The 18,885-nt window shown below is 37.7% G+C and overlaps 1 protein-coding gene across 2 annotated transcripts in view; it reads left to right on the top strand.

Annotated features, from left to right (window-relative positions):
- b4galnt4a (beta-1,4-N-acetyl-galactosaminyl transferase 4a) overlaps nt 1–18,885 on the top strand; it is a 209,526-nt gene that overhangs the window by 116,286 nt on the left and 74,355 nt on the right. For both annotated transcript variants that reach the window (XM_047345063.1, XM_047345068.1), the window contains one exon: nt 13,708–13,806. In XM_047345063.1, coding sequence (XP_047201019.1) covers nt 13,708–13,806 — 99 coding nt within the window. The remainder of the gene's footprint in view (nt 1–13,707; nt 13,807–18,885) is intronic.

Genomic DNA, 18,885 nt, shown 5'->3' with positions numbered 1-18,885 from the left:
TTGAAGACGTTTTTGGATGCATGCATCGATATACTATTGTAATTCTTTATTTTCTGTTGGGTTTCTAACTCCTTACTCTTATCAAAGAACCTGCAGGTCAGGCCTCAAAACTAGATATTGTTCACCAGGAAAATCCTGATCTTTGCTTCTCTATTTTAAACCCCCCATAATTCCTTCCTACTTTCCTTTTAATGAGCCAGACTTTCTTGGTGTCCTGTGGTTTCTGTCATTAGTTCTACAGGCTTTCTGAAGGTCATTTACGTTATATTTTTAACGTAAGTTTTTACGTTGGACTTACCTATTTTAAGTCTTTTTAAAAGCTGACCACTGCAAAATATCACAAGAAAGTCTCACACTTTAGAAACTAAATTCAAAGAAACCAGGGGTGACTGAATATGTGTTATTTATACTGTATGTAGACTGCACCAATCTATTTAGATGTTGTATAGTGTCCGTTGTTGTGATCTAGTTAAAGAACATGCTCAGTTTTTCACCTGCTTTTTGGGGACATCTGTACACAGACACATAGCTATCATTAGTTTTATTGGTCATATGTGCATATGTGATGACTAAACAGCCTTTATTAAACTTGCTAGGTTACATTTATTTATCATACCAAGTTAGTTTTGCAAAGGTGTAAATTCCTTTTGTTGGTGAAAGATAGGATGTTGTAGAGAAAATAAATACCAGTTTATTAAAAGTATTAATTTTATGTAGTGCTTATTTTGACCCCCTTCACAACAATTAATGTTAATGTGAGGCTGCCTTATGGTCTCCAGGATCTCTAAGAATTTACAAACATTGCTGAGTTGCAACAAATTTGGAAATTTCAGTGTGGTATCAAGCATTACTCAAATGAGGTCTTTGCATTTGCCTAATAGGTTTGACCCTCCTGCTTCTGTGGCCATCCTATCTCATTTGCACTCAGATGTTTTCTTCCAATCGGTGGGATTTTTCTACATTCTTGGAGCTTTCTAAGTCTCCAGCATCAGTTTCAGCCTTGTTGTGGACGAGGAAATCACCAAGAAAGGGTGAAGGTGAATGGGGTTTTCTGTACTGCTGATTAACACAGATATCAGTTTTACCAGTTTCACTTTTTTTGTGTTTTGAACAGATTTATGTCAAATAGACTGAGATAAATTGAAATATTTTGCTAGTCTTGTAGACATTCAATAGACAATCTCAAAGACAACATTTTACAAACATTTGGGCACCTCTTTACATGTCTTTAATTGAAAACAGAAACCTAGGCCCAGTTCTGAGAGGGACTATACTTTACTTTTAATTCTGAGATTTTTTACTTTCATGGTTTTACTGCTATAACATAATTCTGTGTCCTTCAAACACATACAGTACAGACCAAAAGTTTGAACACACTTTCTCATTCAAAGAGTTTTCTTTATTTTCATGACTATGAATATTGTAGCTTCACACTGAAGACATCAAAACTATGAATTAGCACATGTGTTTATTCATAGCTTTGATGTCTTCAGTGTGAAGCTACGATATTCATAGTCATGAAAATAAAGACAACTCTTTGAATGAGAAGGTGTGTTCAAACTTTTGGTCTGTACTGTATAAGAACACAATCATTTCCATGTGATGTCATCTCTTCACTGTTTAATATATGTGAAAGTCAATGTTTCATTTGGTTATGGGTTAATGTGCTCATGAATACCTATTCATTTTTAATTGTTGCTGAGGTTATGAAGGGTATCATCCAGATCTATAGATAGTCTCTTGCCTTTTATCTTGTTATGGCTTCTATCTTTCATAATTAATTAAAGCATTTTAATCTGCTCCTTTTTAACTAACTAGCTACCCTGGATTGACCTCTGTGTTTAGTATGGATAGAGATTTACCACATGTTACATCCTGGGTCAGGAGAACAATTCAGTGTGAAGTGGGATTAAGGAGTATTTTAGTATCTTTATTCTTTGATGTCTTGCTAGCACACTGCTCAAACATTCCTGAATTCTCAGCATGCACATACATGGAGAGAGGAAGCAAATGAGAGGGAAATGTGAGCGTGAGTTTAGTCAATATACGTTTAGATGCAAGGCTCTAGAGGAAATTGCTCTGTTCAATGGTTGTCAGAGCAGCTCTATGTCTATCACCCTTTGCCCGTAGTAAAAAAAGCATGTCACTATGCTTGTCATGGGAAGACACTGATGTAGAAATTGTGGACGTGCAAATAGTATATTATTTCAAACAGATAATAGACATGTGCTAAATGAAATAGGTGATTAAATCAAGATTATTTGTCACCACTATTTTTTGAGTTTGAAAACAAATTGTATTTATGTGCATAAGGAGCATTTCATTTTCCTAATATTTTTCTGAATTGCACTTTGTACAATGTTGTTTTCTTCCTAAAAAGCATCTAATCATATGGATAAATAATTTCAATTTCAGAGCAAAGTGTCTGATATTTAACATCGATATATTGATTAATTAATGGGTGTTTCAGTAAACAATGAGATCACTCAATGTTTTCTAAATATAAGGGCTAAAACTCTACATGTCATTTAAAAACAATTTTTATTTGCTTAATAAAGTAGCTCAGAAGTAGCTGGTTGAGGTGCACCACATTGTTCAAACCAATGCCTGAACAATGTGGTGCACTTCCACACCGAGCAGGAGACCTGATTCTAGACTGAATAGTTACATTACAATAAGAGACCAGGAGCTGCAGCAACCAGTACAGTGTTTCTGACCTAATCAGGACCTTCAAATCACTTCTCTGTGATACAGTCTGGGCCCCAGTGGTAACTCTATCAGAAATGAGCATGTCCAGGAAAAACGTAGGCCCCTAATAGGAGATAGTTGTAAAATCTCTGTGCTTATACTTGACAGAAAGAACAAAGCCAAAAGGATAAGAGACAGTAATAAACAATCAAAAAAAGCCATAAACTGTCAGGTACAACAAGACACAGAGTTAATATCAGCAACTAAGTCATATAAACTGGCTTTACTGAACATTAGATCTCTGTCAGGAAAATCATTTTTAATCAATGACTTCATTACTGACCACAATCTTAATGTTATGTTTTTAACAGAAACATGGTTACATGAATTTAATGAAGCTCCCATTCTGATAGAGGCGACGCCTCCGAACTACATTTTTCTTTATGAGAGCAGACAGCAAAGAAAAGGTGGAGGGGTGGCCACTTTGTTTAAAGATTTATTAGAGTGTAAAAAAGTATTTCCGGGCAAATTTGACTCTTTTGAATATTTGGCTCTCCGGGTAAAGAGCCCGGTCCGAACAATGTTCTTGAATATTTACAGGGCTCCTAAGTCCAAAACAAACTTTATCAGTGATTTTAATGAGCTTTTATCTGTGATATGTGTTGATTATGACTGTTTAATTATTGTGGGAGACTTCAACATTCACATGGACAATCCTGAAGACAGAAGTGCAATAGATCTATGTGACACTCTTAGAAATGTGGGTTTGACTTAACATGTTAAAGAGCAAACGCACAAACAGGGACATATTTTGGACTTGATCATCACTAAGGGTCTAAACATTTCCAAGGTGTCTGTAACTGATGTTGCCCTATCTGACCACTTTTCTGTTATTTCTGAAAGCGTCATCTCCAATGGATCAGTTTGCCAAAGAGACATTATAAGAAAACGCATCTTTAAGGACGGTGCTGCTGAAACCTGCTCCAAAACCCAAAGTTGCTTTAAATCAAGATTAAAAACTTATTTGTTTAGAGTGGCCTTTGAATGTGTTATCTAAACATTATTGAAGTTTTCAGTCCAACTTTACTTTTTTTTCTTATCCATCATTCTATTCTCTTTATTTTTGTAATTACCGCTGTTGTTTAATTTTCTGTAACATTGTAATGTTTTTCCTTATGTACAGCGCCTTGAGTGCCTTGTTGCTGAAAAGCGCTATATAAATAAACTTGACTTGACATGACTTGTCACTGTTCTTTTATTGTGAACATCAATGCAAAGGTTGGAAGATGTAGTTAGGAAAACCAAGATTTTGTTGGATTGCATGCATAAAATACCTATTTCAGAGTCTCGGTGTATTCAGTAATATTCCAAGATTCAATGAAGTGTTGGAAAATACTATATATATATATATATATATATATATATATATATATATATATATATATATATATATATATATATATATATATATATATATATAAAACGTGTTTTTGATACAGAAATAATATGGACTCAAACAGACAGAGACATACTGTAGCTAGACAAGTAAATACAGCTGACACATTAGTTGTCTATTCTATTAAGTTCTTGCGCAAATCAATTCAGCACCATGGGCAGAGCCTGACATATTACTGTACTTGCAGTGAGGTTTTATGTAACAATATGAAAACTATATTAAAAGTCACCTCAATTACCTAATTTTCTTTTTTTTTATTTTACATTTTTATTTAAAATAAAAAAGTTATTATGAATCAATCACTCATAAACCTAAATAAATTACTTAAAAAATCTGTCTTCTGGTTATTTTAAATGCAAATGCAACAAAAACATAATTTATACCTTTTTGCTGCCTTTAACTAAAACTCAAGGCTTGGAGTGCAAATAGAGGATTTAAACCATAAATGTCACCTTTTTCCTCTCCACCTGCAGGCCAAAGATATTCATAACTTGGCTGCTGAATTCCTCTGTGGATTTCTCTACACCTGCACCAACTCTTAGACAATTAACTTTTTGCCACTTCTTACACTTTTCACCTATAGGCAGGAGAGTTTGTGATTTATTCACTTGAAACATGAGTCCTTGTTCCCTAAATGGTCAACATTATCCCAGAATTTACCAGGAGGAAGCTGCTCTTACCTTTTTACATTATTTTGTGTAAAGCTCAAGTATTGTAAAGCCTTTAAAGCCATTTTAAACCCGTACTAAAAGATAATTTTTTATAAGTTAATGGAAAATGCTTATTTTAAACATCTGAACTGTGAACATTTATGTGTCCTTAGTGTTTGGAAGTGTCTCAGTCTGTATCCATGCCTGGCTTATGCTGCCTTGTTTTCTTTGAAACTGTCTCTGTGGATGATTAGGTCAGACTGAGCACCACCAGGTCAGAGATGATTGGCACCTCACTGTTTGCTTCTTCCATTTGCCAGCTGCCCCGTGTCACACCTAATCAGTTGTAATCAGCCTAGATGGAAAAGTCAAGCCTATTGTGAATTTATTTCTCCACCAAACTACACTTTACAAAATACAGAACTTATGTGGTGTAACTTGGTTTGTGGGTGTGTGGAAACCAACACATGGACTTAAAAAACATTGACCTCAGGAATTGTAAGAGAGCATTAGTGATTAAACTCCTTCATGAAGGCCAAAGAAGACACCAGACAGGTTAGGAGTAAAGTTCTGAAAAATCTTAAAACAGGTTAAAACAATATTTCAGGCTTTGAGTATCTTATGGAAAGCTGTTTAATCCATCATCCAAAAAAGCATGGCTCAACTGTTCTAGAGCAAAATTCAACTTTCGTCTGGATCCAAAACAGTAAGTATGGCAGATAGGTAACCCCGAACATACCATTCCATCACATGCCATACTTAAAAAAAAAAAAAAACTGTTAAAGGCTGCAAAAGATTATAACTACTTTCTTTTAAAAGTAATTCTAATCCTAGAAAGAAAGAAATCTCAAATCGTCGATGTCCTAAATCAGTTCTCAATGACAAGTGTCTTGCATGTTTTAGGTTTTGCCCTGATTTAGCACAGCTGAATCAAATGTATAAATTATTAGCATGCCTCTGCAGAGCTAGACGGGTTGAGGATGTCATTCATATATCTGAATTAGATGTGTAGGAACATGGACACATCTAAAACCTGCAGGGTACCCACCTTTAAGGACTGGAATTGCCATCCCTGGCTCAATCTGTTTACACATTTGACAAAGTTCTGCATGTTCTTTTGGGAAAATGCATTTAAAAAATTGAATGTCTGATAATATATTATTTGGATAATCTGAGAAATAAGGAGAACAGTGAAGATATATCCATGTTTGCCCATTGTTTTCAGTTCTACAAAACAATATTCACACATGTAGAACCCTATTCATCACTACCACTTTTTAGACCAGCAGCCTATAAATGTCCCTTTAGATAAAAATATTTCAGAACTGTAGGCAGTTTTTCTTTTTCCCATCTATCCATCTCTTCCTTTGCCTCCCATTCTCCTCCCTCTTCTTTGTTCTATATTGTTTTTCTGCTGTAGTTATTTCTGCACCATTAATCTTCCAACCAATAAATTGAAGCTCCCGACTCTTTCACTCCTATTATCGACTGCAGTCGTCTCTTATTTATGTTCCATTTTGTTCACTCTTCCCCACTCAGCCTTTTCTATGTTATTTCATTGACCGGCATGTTATTTCCTACATGAATAATGCAAACAGTTGGATTAAAATAGTTCCACCCCCTTTATTCTGTTGCCTGGGATTTGTTCTGTGATAGTTTAACTAAATGTGTTGGTGCTGCTTTCTATCTCGTAGGCCCAGTTACCTTGTTAAAGGGAATAGGAATTTGGTTGTGCTTACTGAAGTAGAACAGAGCAGCTGATAGTGAGATCATGGTGCCGATTAATTCAACCTCTTGGTGCTCACGTTCAGGATCTCGTAGGTGGATCCCAGGACAATCGGTTTCATTAGCTAACACCCAGAGCAGCCGCTCCAACATATGGCAGTCTGCAAGCAAAAATTTAATTTCAGTTTCCTGCAGTGTTTGCTGATGTGCCATTGCCAGACTACCTGTAATTACATTGGCTTTTGTCAGATGACCTTCTGTAATTGATCAAACATTGGACTAATTGCTAATTTCACCAAATTATCCGATATTATGGAAAGCTAGTATTTGCAAACACACTTTTTAAGGGATAGTTTGGATTTTTTAGGTGCAATTTTTGTAGAGCAGTAGAGCTGTGACTTTCATTAACTAACTGAATCTGTTGACTGACTCTTTAAAATGAATGATAGGAATGGAGATGCATGCTGCTATTGTGAACATTTCTTTTGTTTTTGCTGTGACATTTTTCACGCAGATGCACACACAAACTCCTCCTTTACAATTCCACTGAATTTGACGGAGAACTCAGAGTTCAAAAAAAGACTTTTGTGAGCCAAAGCCCATGCAACAGTGCCTTGCTGATGACCGCAATAGTGAAGCAAAGTGCACATTTTCATGCCAAAAAAGACTGTCATGTGGAGGTCAAGGAAAAAATATCAAAGGGCAGACACTAAAATCTGATCCACACTTAGATATAATTAATATAAATATAATCTATTCCTTTGAATGGCTCTTTGAAAGAAACAGATCCGCAAGATCTGGCTCCTTTCGAAGAGGCATGAATCCCATCTCACCACCAGAGTGTCAGGCTAAAAGCTTATCAAAGTCAGGTTCACTCTTACCAGTTGCTTACCTGAAAATGGCTAACAAAAACAGGAATGAAAGAACTTAATATTCTACATAAACCTTTTAACACCATAAAGCTATTTATAGTTTAACTCATCTTGAAAAGGTTCAGAATTTACTCAGTTATTTAAGGCTGAAGATATTCGCACCATAATACAGGATACCCACCAGAAATAACTAATTCTGATTGCAGGATAAATATTCTGATTTAAACCGTACATTCAAATATGGCTGCGTGCCACATTTATATTGTAGTTTGATAATAAAAAAATTTTTTCTCAGTGCGATTGTTGTAAATCTAAAACTTAAACAATAAGTTGGTTAATAAAGCTAAACACATACTGTACATCAATTTTAGATAATCTTTATGGTAGAGTCAAGGTCTTTAATGCTATTTGTGTCTCAGTTGAATTTGGATGGTTGAACGAATTTCAAAATTTTTGCCAGATTTTTTAATCTGAGTTAGTTTGATTTAATTATGTTTTCATTCATTCAAGAAGGCTAACACAAGGAACCGAAAATACTTTTTTACACAGGAATATAATTTATTCTTTCCAAGTGATTTCATTTGTTAAACAAACTAATTCTAAGAAAAATTTTTAAACAGCAAACTCAACTTTGATTTTTGAATAAATCAATTAACTCGTACTCGTCATCTTCCGCTTTATCCGGGACCGGGTCGCGGGGGCAGCAGACTCAGCAGAGACGCCCAGACGTCCCTCTCCCCAGACACCTCCTCCAACTCCTCCGGGGGGAGCCCAAGGCGTTCCCAGGCCAGCTGAGAGACATAGTCCCTCCAGCGTGTCATGGGCCGTGTCCTGGGCCTCCTCCCGGTGGGACGTGCCTGGAACACCTCCCGAGGAAGGCGTCCAGGAGGCATCGGCTCTACTCCGAGCCCCTCCCAGATGGCCGAGCTCCTCACCCTATCTCTAAGGGAGTGCCCGGCCACCCTACGGAGGAAGCTCATTTCAGCCGCTTGTATCCGGGATCTCGTTCTTTTGGTCGTGACCCAAAGTTCATGGCCATAGGTGAGGGTAGGAACGTAGACCGACCGGTAAATCAAGAGCTTCGCTTTTCGGCTCAGCTCTCTCTTCACCACAACGGACCGGCACAGCGCCCCCATTACTGCAGCAGCCGCACCGATCCGTCTGTCGATCTCCCGTTCTATTCTTCCCTCACTCCTAAAGACCCCGAGATACTTAAACTCCTCCACGTGAGGCAGGAACTCCCCTCCAACCTGAAGAGGACAAGCCACCCTTTTCCGGTTGAGAACCATGGCCTCGGACTTGGAGGAGCTGATCCTCGTCCCAGCCTCTTCACACTCGGCTGCGAACCACCCAAAGCCTACAAATCAATTAAAACTGAGAAAATATGTTTGTGTTGTAAAAGAAGGTCAGTGTTTAATCGGCCAACCTCTGTTCCAGACATGTTGCCCTATGGAAAAATGGTGCATTTAACACTGGAGATTATAAAACCTGTTTTATTTGCAACAGCGGAGCAGTTGATGCAACACTGCAGTGAATATTATCTTGTTCAAACCTTTAAGATGCGTTCCTGGAATCAAATTCAAAATTTAGTTTAGCATGAAACATCTCCCAGTTCGGCTTATTTCAACACAGAATCTTTAAGCAACTCTCACAACTCCTGGTGTCACATTGCATATGTCTGTCGTCTCAACAAAGGCACTCATCTTGCATGGGGAGGATGTTTGAAAACGTCCTTTGCTGTCTTCAAAAAACACAAGTGCAAAGTTAGACTTTCCCCGTTAGGAAACAGGCAAGAACTGAAGCATGTTCTCATTGCTTTCTGTGCTGGTTTGTTGCACATCATACCCTTCTATGCCAGCATGTGCATCACCTATATTGTGTATTCCAATTTGTTCCTGTTTTTTTTAAATAATGCAACAAGCAGATCTGCTTTCAGTCGAGTATGCTTATTCTTAATCATACTGTAGATTCCAAACATTTAAAAGAAAATCCCATTCTTTCAGGTGTTTTGGTTAAACATAGAGGCTGGTTTGAATTTCCTTTTTGTTATGTTTGAATTTCTCCAAGCCTGAAGCTTACCTTGTTTCAATTGAGGAACATTTTACCAATCTAATAACAATGTTAGCTCTGCAATATTACAGAGACTAAAGGCTTGCAGATATGGAAAACACCTCTGTAGGGATGGAAATGTGTTGTAAAATTAGATTTTTATTAAAATGGGTTATGGGTTTTGTTTGTGCAATACTACATTTTAATGTTTAAAGCATATCTTGAGAATCATAATTACTAAAATCTATCTAGGTGATTTCACATCACACCTGTAGGGCTGCAGTGCTGGTAATACTTCAGAGAGCTTTGTGATCTCTGAATTGAAATAGACTGGATTGTGTATAAGAGAGGTTGTAAAGAGACTCTGACTCTCCAGTCACTTTAGCCATCTAAATTTCTTGAACAATGCTCTTTGTACAACTATAAAATCTTACTGTCACTCTTTATGTTTTACGTTACTGCACCACTGGGCGTATTTAGGGTCCTTTAAATTTGTCACTGTTCATTTGTCCTGTGCTATATATCTTTTCAACCATCTTTTGTGCTCATTTATTCCTTCACTTTCCATCTTATCTCATCCCTCTCCCCATGTGGCAGAGTTGCTACATAGTTGGATTGTAAATTGTTCTCTGAAAATGTGTTGTAGCTTACGTCTTAAGCCACGATGCATTAAGTCAGTGTTAATGTACTGTATCAAAATTGTCTGATGCATGTATGTTTAAGTGTTGCAGTATGAACATTCTTACAGGTTTTAAACAGTTAGGTATGTGGTTTAAGGGTGACCTTCACTGTAATTTCTTAAGGCAACACATTTTAAGTTAAAGGGATAATTGATAATTTTTATCATTACTATTCATAACATTAGTATTATGAATAATCATATTTAATATATTTGTTTAGGGTTTTTGTGTAAGAAGCTCACGAGTAGCCAGTATTTTACCTAAAGAGGGTGTCTCTTAAACTAAGTTTGAAGAATCAGTTACAAATTCTCATGGACAAGTTTAGTTAATGGCCAATACAGAGTTACTTTCTGCCTTTTATAACAATCCAAACCTCTTTAAAGATTTAAGGAAATGTTCCAATTTGCATCAGGCTCAAAAGCTTTTAAATGTTTTCATAATGATTTCTTGAATAACACGTCTGGCTTCAAAAAAGACCTAAATAGCAGTTGTCAAATTCTGATGTGGAAACTTAAGTATCAGTTCAAGATGTTCCATTCACCTTTATCGTATCTAATAATGTAACGTATTGTTGGACTGGCTCATGATTTGTATCATTTTCACAGCTTTTCGGAAAGGTTACATTACACTTAAAGCAACATAAAAAATGGTGTAATTTAGCTGACTGGAAAACATCTTATTCTCACCTGTCCAGTTTTGCCTGTGTTTCACACTAGGCTGTGTGAAGGAAGTGCACGTCATTTAAATAAACACTGCTTTCTTCCCTACCCTCTTTCTCTATCTGACACTCCTTGCTTCTACAGTTGGCTGTCTATGTTTAATAAAACAGATTAATTAGGCTCATTGGTATTCTACGGATGCACCTTCCAGTTGTTTCTCGGGGCAAGGATCAGCAGTGTCATAAATTTGAACTGTAAACATGGGGAGTGTGGAAGGTAACTAATGGGGAGCCAGTTCCTGCTACAGTGAGGTGTTTGGCTGCTTGGGTTGATGGATTTCTGTGATAAGTTGTCACTTAATGGACAGCAGATCCATCACTCAACTCTTTGCAACTGAACAACCCTCCCTTGTGGGTGTTCATGCCTGAAACAACTTATTTTAGTTAATTGTTCATGTCCCTCACTTTTTATGGCTATGATGCACTGCTTCCTCAACAGATAAATGTTTACTGTGCAGCAAATAATTTGTCATTCTACCTGAGTAAAAGTCAAAAAGGTAAACGGGACTGTAAACACGTGATAAATAAGTCTTATCAGTATGATTGATATTCTCTCTTTTCCTCAGTCCAGTGTTCCATTTATATTGCAGTCTGACAGGCCCCAGTTAGCATCAACTTTCATTATCAGTGAAACATGATTGCAAAGTTCCAGGCCTTGTGCCAGAGAAATTAAGACTTCCTTTTGAAGAAGAGATTGTAACTCCAAAGTAATGAGTCCTTTGCAGAAATGCTTAATCTATGTGAAGTGTGCAGTGTTTAATGTCAACTTTTAGACGAAGCTTTAAGTCAATACACATTACCACAGAGAAGGAGATACTGCTGATAAACGATGAAGTGCAACCTTGGGTCAATGAGCGAACTGTACCTTTAGAATTGCATTGATAAGCAAACTGGAGTTGGATCTGGCTGAGGCAGTATTTGGAAGCAGTGGGTCCTAATAAATGATTGCTTGTTCTCTCTAGGTAACCTATTATTTCTAAAAGATTTTCTCTTTAAGCTGAAATCGGTATGCATAGACAGAAATCTTTGTGGATACTGTGTAACCATCATTCAAACTGTCAGGAACGTGTTCTGATTGTGAAAGCTGAATTGTAGGCAGGGCAGATGTTTGTACCACAAGGTTTGCAGCTTGTGGTTTGCTCACATTAGATGTTCTTAACAAAGATAGAAAGCAGTGCAGCACCAAAAGTTGTAAATTTAATGACAGACTTTTTTGCAGCAAGACTCCTACACCACCAGAAACCTCTGAAATTCTAAGAAATTCAAAAGATTGTAAAAAACAGAGATCTTAGTGCAAATCAGAGATCCATGGTGGCAGCATTGTGATTGTATGGTCATGAAAGATGAAGCTTAATAATTTGGCTAGAGGTAAAAGTGTACCATCATAGTCTTCACAGTGCAACTATTCAGATATCCTGATTTTCCGTGATCCAGCAGAATTTGTATTGCTATGAAACTAATGGCAATCTAAGGGGAGATAGTAGTTAAAACTGAGAGTTAAATCCCCCATGTTTACCGTGTTAAAAGATAGGATATATTTAAAAAAACATGGTGTTAGCTTCTCTACAAATGTGCCAAAAAAATAAAATTTGCTGCAGGCATTGGGAGGCAGTTTCCCATTGTTCAAACACCTCATGATTCATCTCATCTTTGTTTTTTACTGACCGCTAAGTCCTGTTTTCTTCCATCTTAATTCTTTTGCTCTCTTGATTTCATGCGAGACACCCACTGATGCAATATGAATTTATATGCTTTATCGAGTGGATCTGTGTGCAAGTGTATTTTTGTGTGTGTGTGTGTGTGTGGCGAATGGAGAATGTTTGTGCACCTTTTGCTGTTCACAAACATCAGGCGCTTTACGCTCCTCTGGTGGCAGACAGGAAGGGAGCCTCCTGTCACATTTTTTCATCATTACCTTCGTTGCTCTCCTTCATCTTTCTCCCTTGGTAGTTAAAAAAGTAATCAAAGGCCCGTCATCCGACAGCTCCTTTGTTTTCGCTCTGTCAAAATTTCCTTTTCCTCTCCTGAATTTGTTGCAAACACTGGCACCTTCTGTACAAAGCCCTTCTTTTTCAGAGATGCTGAAAATCTATGCTATTGGTCTCGGTGGAGGAGTGCTTGTGCTTCTTTTGACGTCTGCTAAATAGAGGACGGTCTGCCACTGAATTTAACAGCTCTGTGACTTTGTTCCTTCCTCTGGGAACCAACCAGCCTTTTATCTTCTTGCAGCTGCCCAAGAACTTGCCCACCGCCCCACTTTGTCCCGCCTGTCGCATCATCCCGGCATTAGCATGGACATGCTGCTTAGCAGACCACAGAGAAGGGAGTCCAGCAGCTCTCTGGCTGGAGAATCGGACTAAATCCCAGATCAGGAGGAGAGGGCAGGCTTCTTGGAGAGAGGGTCTTGGCTGGATGGGTGGAGAATGTTGGACATTAGAGCTTTGGCAAATCAAGGGCTGGATTAGGAGTAAATGATGAAAAGGAAAAACTGCAGGGTGTTAATAGTTACATTCTGGGGATATAATCCTGTGTTTTCTTGGCTTGCTTTTTCTCCATGGGTGTCTGTCTGAGCATGAGGGTGTGTGTGTCACATGCTTTCATCATCATTACTTTATGCTGCTTGAATTGAATTAGAAAATGCTCTGGCTGCACCTAATGATGTTACTATCTGTCATGTATCAGTTATGTGGCGTATGTTGAGCTGCATTACCTCAGTGTTGGACGGATGGATTCATGCCTGCATGCACAGATGGATGGATACCTTCTGCTTTGAGCTGTTTAGACTTGATTCATCAGTAAGAACGTTGTATTTGTATAATGTTGAACACAGAGTATAATGTGTTGCTTTATTCTCTCTGTTTTTGTAAAGGATGATGAGCCAATCATTGGAGGGGCTGAGAGCAGATATCAAACCCACATCCGGAAGTTTCTCAGCCAGAAGCACAATACGTTACCATGGCAACCAGAGGTAACACCAGACTTACCCCACTCATTTTACTGTTGCTTTGCTTTCGCTGTGTTTTGTAGTATTTATCTCAAGAACTGATCTGCAATTTAGTTCACATTTTATTACACTGTCGCTGCAAAAGTCAGTGTGTTTTATTAGCATTTTATGATATGGTGCTTTATGGTGATAGACCAGCACAAATTATTGCATAACTGTGACGTGGAAGGAAAGGAATGCATTGTGCAGTGTGGTATGTATTTGAATTCAATCTCACTGATTGAGTACGTTGTAGACTGACCTTTAGCTGTAATTATAGCTGCAAGTCTAGAAAACGTTTCACATCCAGAAACCAAAGTATTTGCCCATTCTGCTTTGCAAAATAACTGTCCGATTGGATGGAAAGTGTCTCACAACATCCACTTTTCTACCACAGATTCCTATTTAGATGTATATCTGGACTCTGGAATATAATCACTCATGATCTTTGATTTAAATCATTCTATTACAGTGCTGGTTGTATGTTTTGGGTCATTATACTGTGGAAGGTAAAACCTCCACCCTGGTCTCATGTATTTTTTTAGTCCCTAACAGATTTGCCCACAGGATTACCCTTTGTTAAGGTACAGGGGATGGACAATTAAACTGAAACACTTGGTTTTAGACCACAATAATTTATTAGTATGGTGTAGGGCCTCCTTTTGCGGCCAATACAGCATCAATTCATCTTGGGAATGACATATACAAGTCCTGCACAGTGGTCAGAGGGATCTTAAGCCATTCTTCTTGCAGGATAGTGGCCAGGTCACTACGTGATACTGGTGGAGGAAAACGTTTCCTGACTCGCTCCTCCAAAACACCCCAATGTGGCTCAATAATATTTAGATCTGGTGACTGTGCAGGCCATGGGAGATGTTCAACTTCACTTTCATGTTCATCAAACCAATCTTTCACCAGTCTTGATGTGGGTATTGGTGCATTGTCCTGATACACGGTACCGCCTTCAGGATACAATGTTTGAACCATTGGATGCACATGGTCCTCAAGAATGGTTCGGTAGTCCTTGGCAGTGACGCGCCCATCTAGCACAAGTATTGGGCCAAGGGAATGCCATGATATGGCAGCCCAAACCATCACTGATCCACCCCCATGCTTCACTCTGGGCATGCAACAGTCTAGTTGGTACGCTTCTTTGGGGCTTCTCCACACCGTAACTCTCCCGGATGTGGGGAAAACAGTAAAGGTGGACTCATCAGAGAACAATACTTGTTTCACATTGTCCACAGCCCAAGATTTGCGCTCCTTGCACCATTGAAACCGACGTTTGGCATTGGCATGAGTGACCAAAGGTTTGGCTATAGCAGCCCGGCCGTGTATATTGACCCTGTGGAGCTCCCGACGGACAGTTCTGGTGGAAACAGGAGAGTTGAGGTGCACATTTAATTCTGCCATGATTTGGGTAGTCGTGGTTTTATGTTTTTTGGATACAATCCGGGTTAGCACCCGAACATCCCTTTCAGACAGCTTCCTCTTGCGTCCACAGTTAATCCTGTTGGATGTGGTTCGTCCTTCTTGGTGGTATGCTGACATTACCCTGGATACCGTGGCTCTTGATACATCACAAAGACTTGCTGTCTTGGTCACAGATGCGCCAGCAAGACGTGCACCAACAATTTGTCCTCTTTTGAACTCTGGTATGTCACCCATAATGTTGTGTGCATTTCAATATTTTGAGCAAAACTGTGCTCTTACCCTGCTAATTGAACCTTCACACTCTGCTCTTACTGGTGCAATGTGCAATCAATGAAGACTGGTTACCAGGCTGGTCCAATTTAGCCATGAAACCTCCCACACTAAAATGACAGGTGTTTCAGTTTCATTGTCCAACCCCTGTACATCTATCTTCTCATAGTCTCTAAACAGCTTCCCTGTCCCTGCTGAAGAGAAGCAACTCCACAGCAAAATGCTGCCACCACCATGCTTCGATATGGGGGTGATGTGTTCATGGTGATGGTTGGTGTTCGGTTTCTGCACCACATGGTATTTTCCAAATAGGCCAAAACATTGACTTTGGTATGATGGTATTTGGTGACATTTTCAAAGTTTAAAGAATTTATATATTTTATTATTTGTTGTTTTATAACCTTATTATGCTTTGAACTTCTACAGAAATTGATGCCTAACCTGTATGGTATCACCACTGGTCTAATGTTTTCTAACAAAGCCTTCATAGAACAGCTGTACCTATACTGAGATTAAATTACAAACAGGTCGATGCTATTTAATAATTAAGCGACAGCTTTAGGACAGATGGTTGTGCTGTATTACATTTATAGGTGTCATAGTAAAGGGGAGTGAATCGCAATGCTTTCTATGTTTCTCAGATTTCTATTCATACATTTACAAGGTATTTGCTTCCACTTTACAATTATTTAGTTATCTTTGTTGACCTGTCAAATAAAATACATTGAGGTTTGTGGTCGTAACTTGACTTAATGTGGAAACCTTAAAGGGATTTTGCAAGGGACTGAATTTGGCCCATCAGTCCTGTGGCAATACGTCTTGGTATGACTAAATACACAAGGACAGCAATCTTTTCTTAGTGAATAATATTCGTCAAACAAATTCTGTTGTTATTTCAAATTATTATCGCAACAATAATTTAGAAGTTTTTTTTTTTATTTCTTCACATGAAACTATGGATATGTGAGTAGAAACTGGCATCCATACTCTTCTTTTGTTAAATGGAAGAAATATTTGTTATATTTCCAATGAGAGATGATTGCATGATAGTGATTACATTTAATCTGAAACTTTCCATGGGCTATTTTTAAATCAACCATAACGGAGGATTGCAAGTTTGATGTGATTGGTGCATATTTTTCAGCTTACTTGCTAATGTAGTCTACACACCTGCTGCAACAAAGGGAGCAGCAGACAGGCCAATTAAGCAGCAGATAAGTAAGAAGAAAACCAGCTCTTGATTTGTCACATGTTCAGCCGAGGTTAATTAAAGGTCTGAGGCATGTATGTGTGTCTCAAAACCAGATCTGTAAAATCTGATTCATGAATCTCTTTGTACCTAATGTACTTTGTACTGTGTTCTGCACAGTACTCTTTGTACTGTGCAGATTACTTCTGTGTGTGGTTAGAAGAAGTTACACTCCATATAATCATGCATAAGAAATTATTCTCAGTTGTCTTCTCTGTTCTCAATGCATTATTACTTTTTAAGACATTGTCACTTCTTCCGAACGCTTTTCTTTTTTTCAAAATGTATCACCAAGATAACTGAATACAGCAAAAATGTATTATTCTAACCACAAATTCATTTCAAACTTAAATAAACTTCTCTCTGTTCCCTCAGCTTAACCATTACATTATTTAATTCAAAATGCCGACAGAAAATCACCCGCAGTTAGTTACGGTCCACATCATTGAAGTATATTCAAAAGTCTTGTTTCTTTTTTTCAGATTGCTGTACATGAAAATTATTCTTTTATTTTCTAGTCTTTATATCCATCCCACTTACAAAAAGAGAATTCGCTTTGAAATAAAACTGTCAGACTAAGATGAAAGCCAAACATCTCTCTGAGTGTTGAGCATGTTGACTAGAAAAACAGAACAAATTAAACTTGATTTTAAGGCTGTATCAGAGCATGTCTCTTTTATTTTCCTTCTCTTTTTTGTTCTTCTGTTTAATTTGTGAAGACCACGGGAGATTTTTGTAGAGAGAGTTGCACACGATTTCACTGACCAATATTAATCTTTGAAGGAAAATTAATGTTTAAGCATCTAAACCGTTACATTTTTTAAAAGGCCATGCATCTTCTTTTGTTGAAGTCAGTGCTGCAGTTTGCTGAATGGTTTCCAGTCTACAGTCATGGAAAAATTAAAACCAAAGTAAATGGTTTTATGTATTGGAAAACAATATTAAAATCACCTGATCCTGCAAAGTCAGATGATCAGAAAAGCATAAAATACATTACTGTGCAACGATTTTAAAGAACCTCTCATTTCTTTGAGCTATGCTTGCACAAGTAAAACAACATTTTTGTACTTCTCTGGTCTACAGTGTTCTATTGTGTGGTAACACAGTGACAAGGATAAACTAAGCAAAGATGCACTTGTTGCTGTCACTCAGTCTGTAAATGATTTATAAGCACCATTTCCAAACACCAGTTTTACACTAATGAAGATTAGCTACATGCAGTAACCATTCAAGATAGTTTCCAATCTACTGCAAAGGCAAAGATTTACATCTCTAACTGAAGGTCTTACAATATTAACTGGTAAAGTTTATGACAATAGAATCTAAAGAAGAAAGAACCAAGCTAGGTTCTTTGAAGGGTTTGCCAGGAGAAATCCTCATTTTAGGCATGTTTCCATTAAGCTTCCGTGAACGTTTATCCACCGAAACTGTTAATCTCCCCTTGGCTGTACGTTGTTTGCGTTTCCACAGCCTGACTGATCAGTGGTGTTAATTTAAAGTATGACTGCTGACTCCAAGAAGTTTACTCCTTCGATTTGTCTTGCCTGCGTAAATTCTGCAGCTTCAAACAGAAAATAAAGCTAATAGATGTGGTTCAACAACTAGAAGTTATCACTGTTTAATCTGTTAACTTTCACAAGTAGATTGGCAGTACATGTAATATTTTGGAAACATGATATTTATAATTGGTTTCTGCTGCTTTAATTAGGCAAGGAGAGGTCGCACCAAGAGAGGCATCTTCAGAATGCAATAAAAAATAAGTTAAATTGGACAAATAAAGCATGAATCAAGATTTATTTATTGTGGTTACAGTCAAACTTTAATGACATTTGTTATTGTAACACATTTTATTTTATTAAATTAACCTTGTGAAAATGAAACTTTTCTGCACTAAACCAATACCTGACGAGTTTTTCCCATTGTCAAATTAATTTTAACCCTGGTGAATGATGTGTAAACAAATGGGGATAAAGAATGACACCAGCAAACAATCATGGTTCCCTGGAACCGATTCCTGTGGTCAAAATGTGCCATTCTAAATAGAGGAACGGTAGCAGAACTTAGGTTTGCTTTGTAATATCTAAAGAAACCACAAGACGTCTGTAGCAATG

The sequence above is a fragment of the Girardinichthys multiradiatus genome, chromosome 2 (assembly GCF_021462225.1).
Source record: "Girardinichthys multiradiatus isolate DD_20200921_A chromosome 2, DD_fGirMul_XY1, whole genome shotgun sequence".
NCBI classification, from domain to species: Eukaryota; Metazoa; Chordata; class Actinopteri; order Cyprinodontiformes; family Goodeidae; genus Girardinichthys; species Girardinichthys multiradiatus.
Note: the sequence above shows the minus strand (reverse complement) of the source record. Positions and strands in the feature narration are given on the sequence as shown.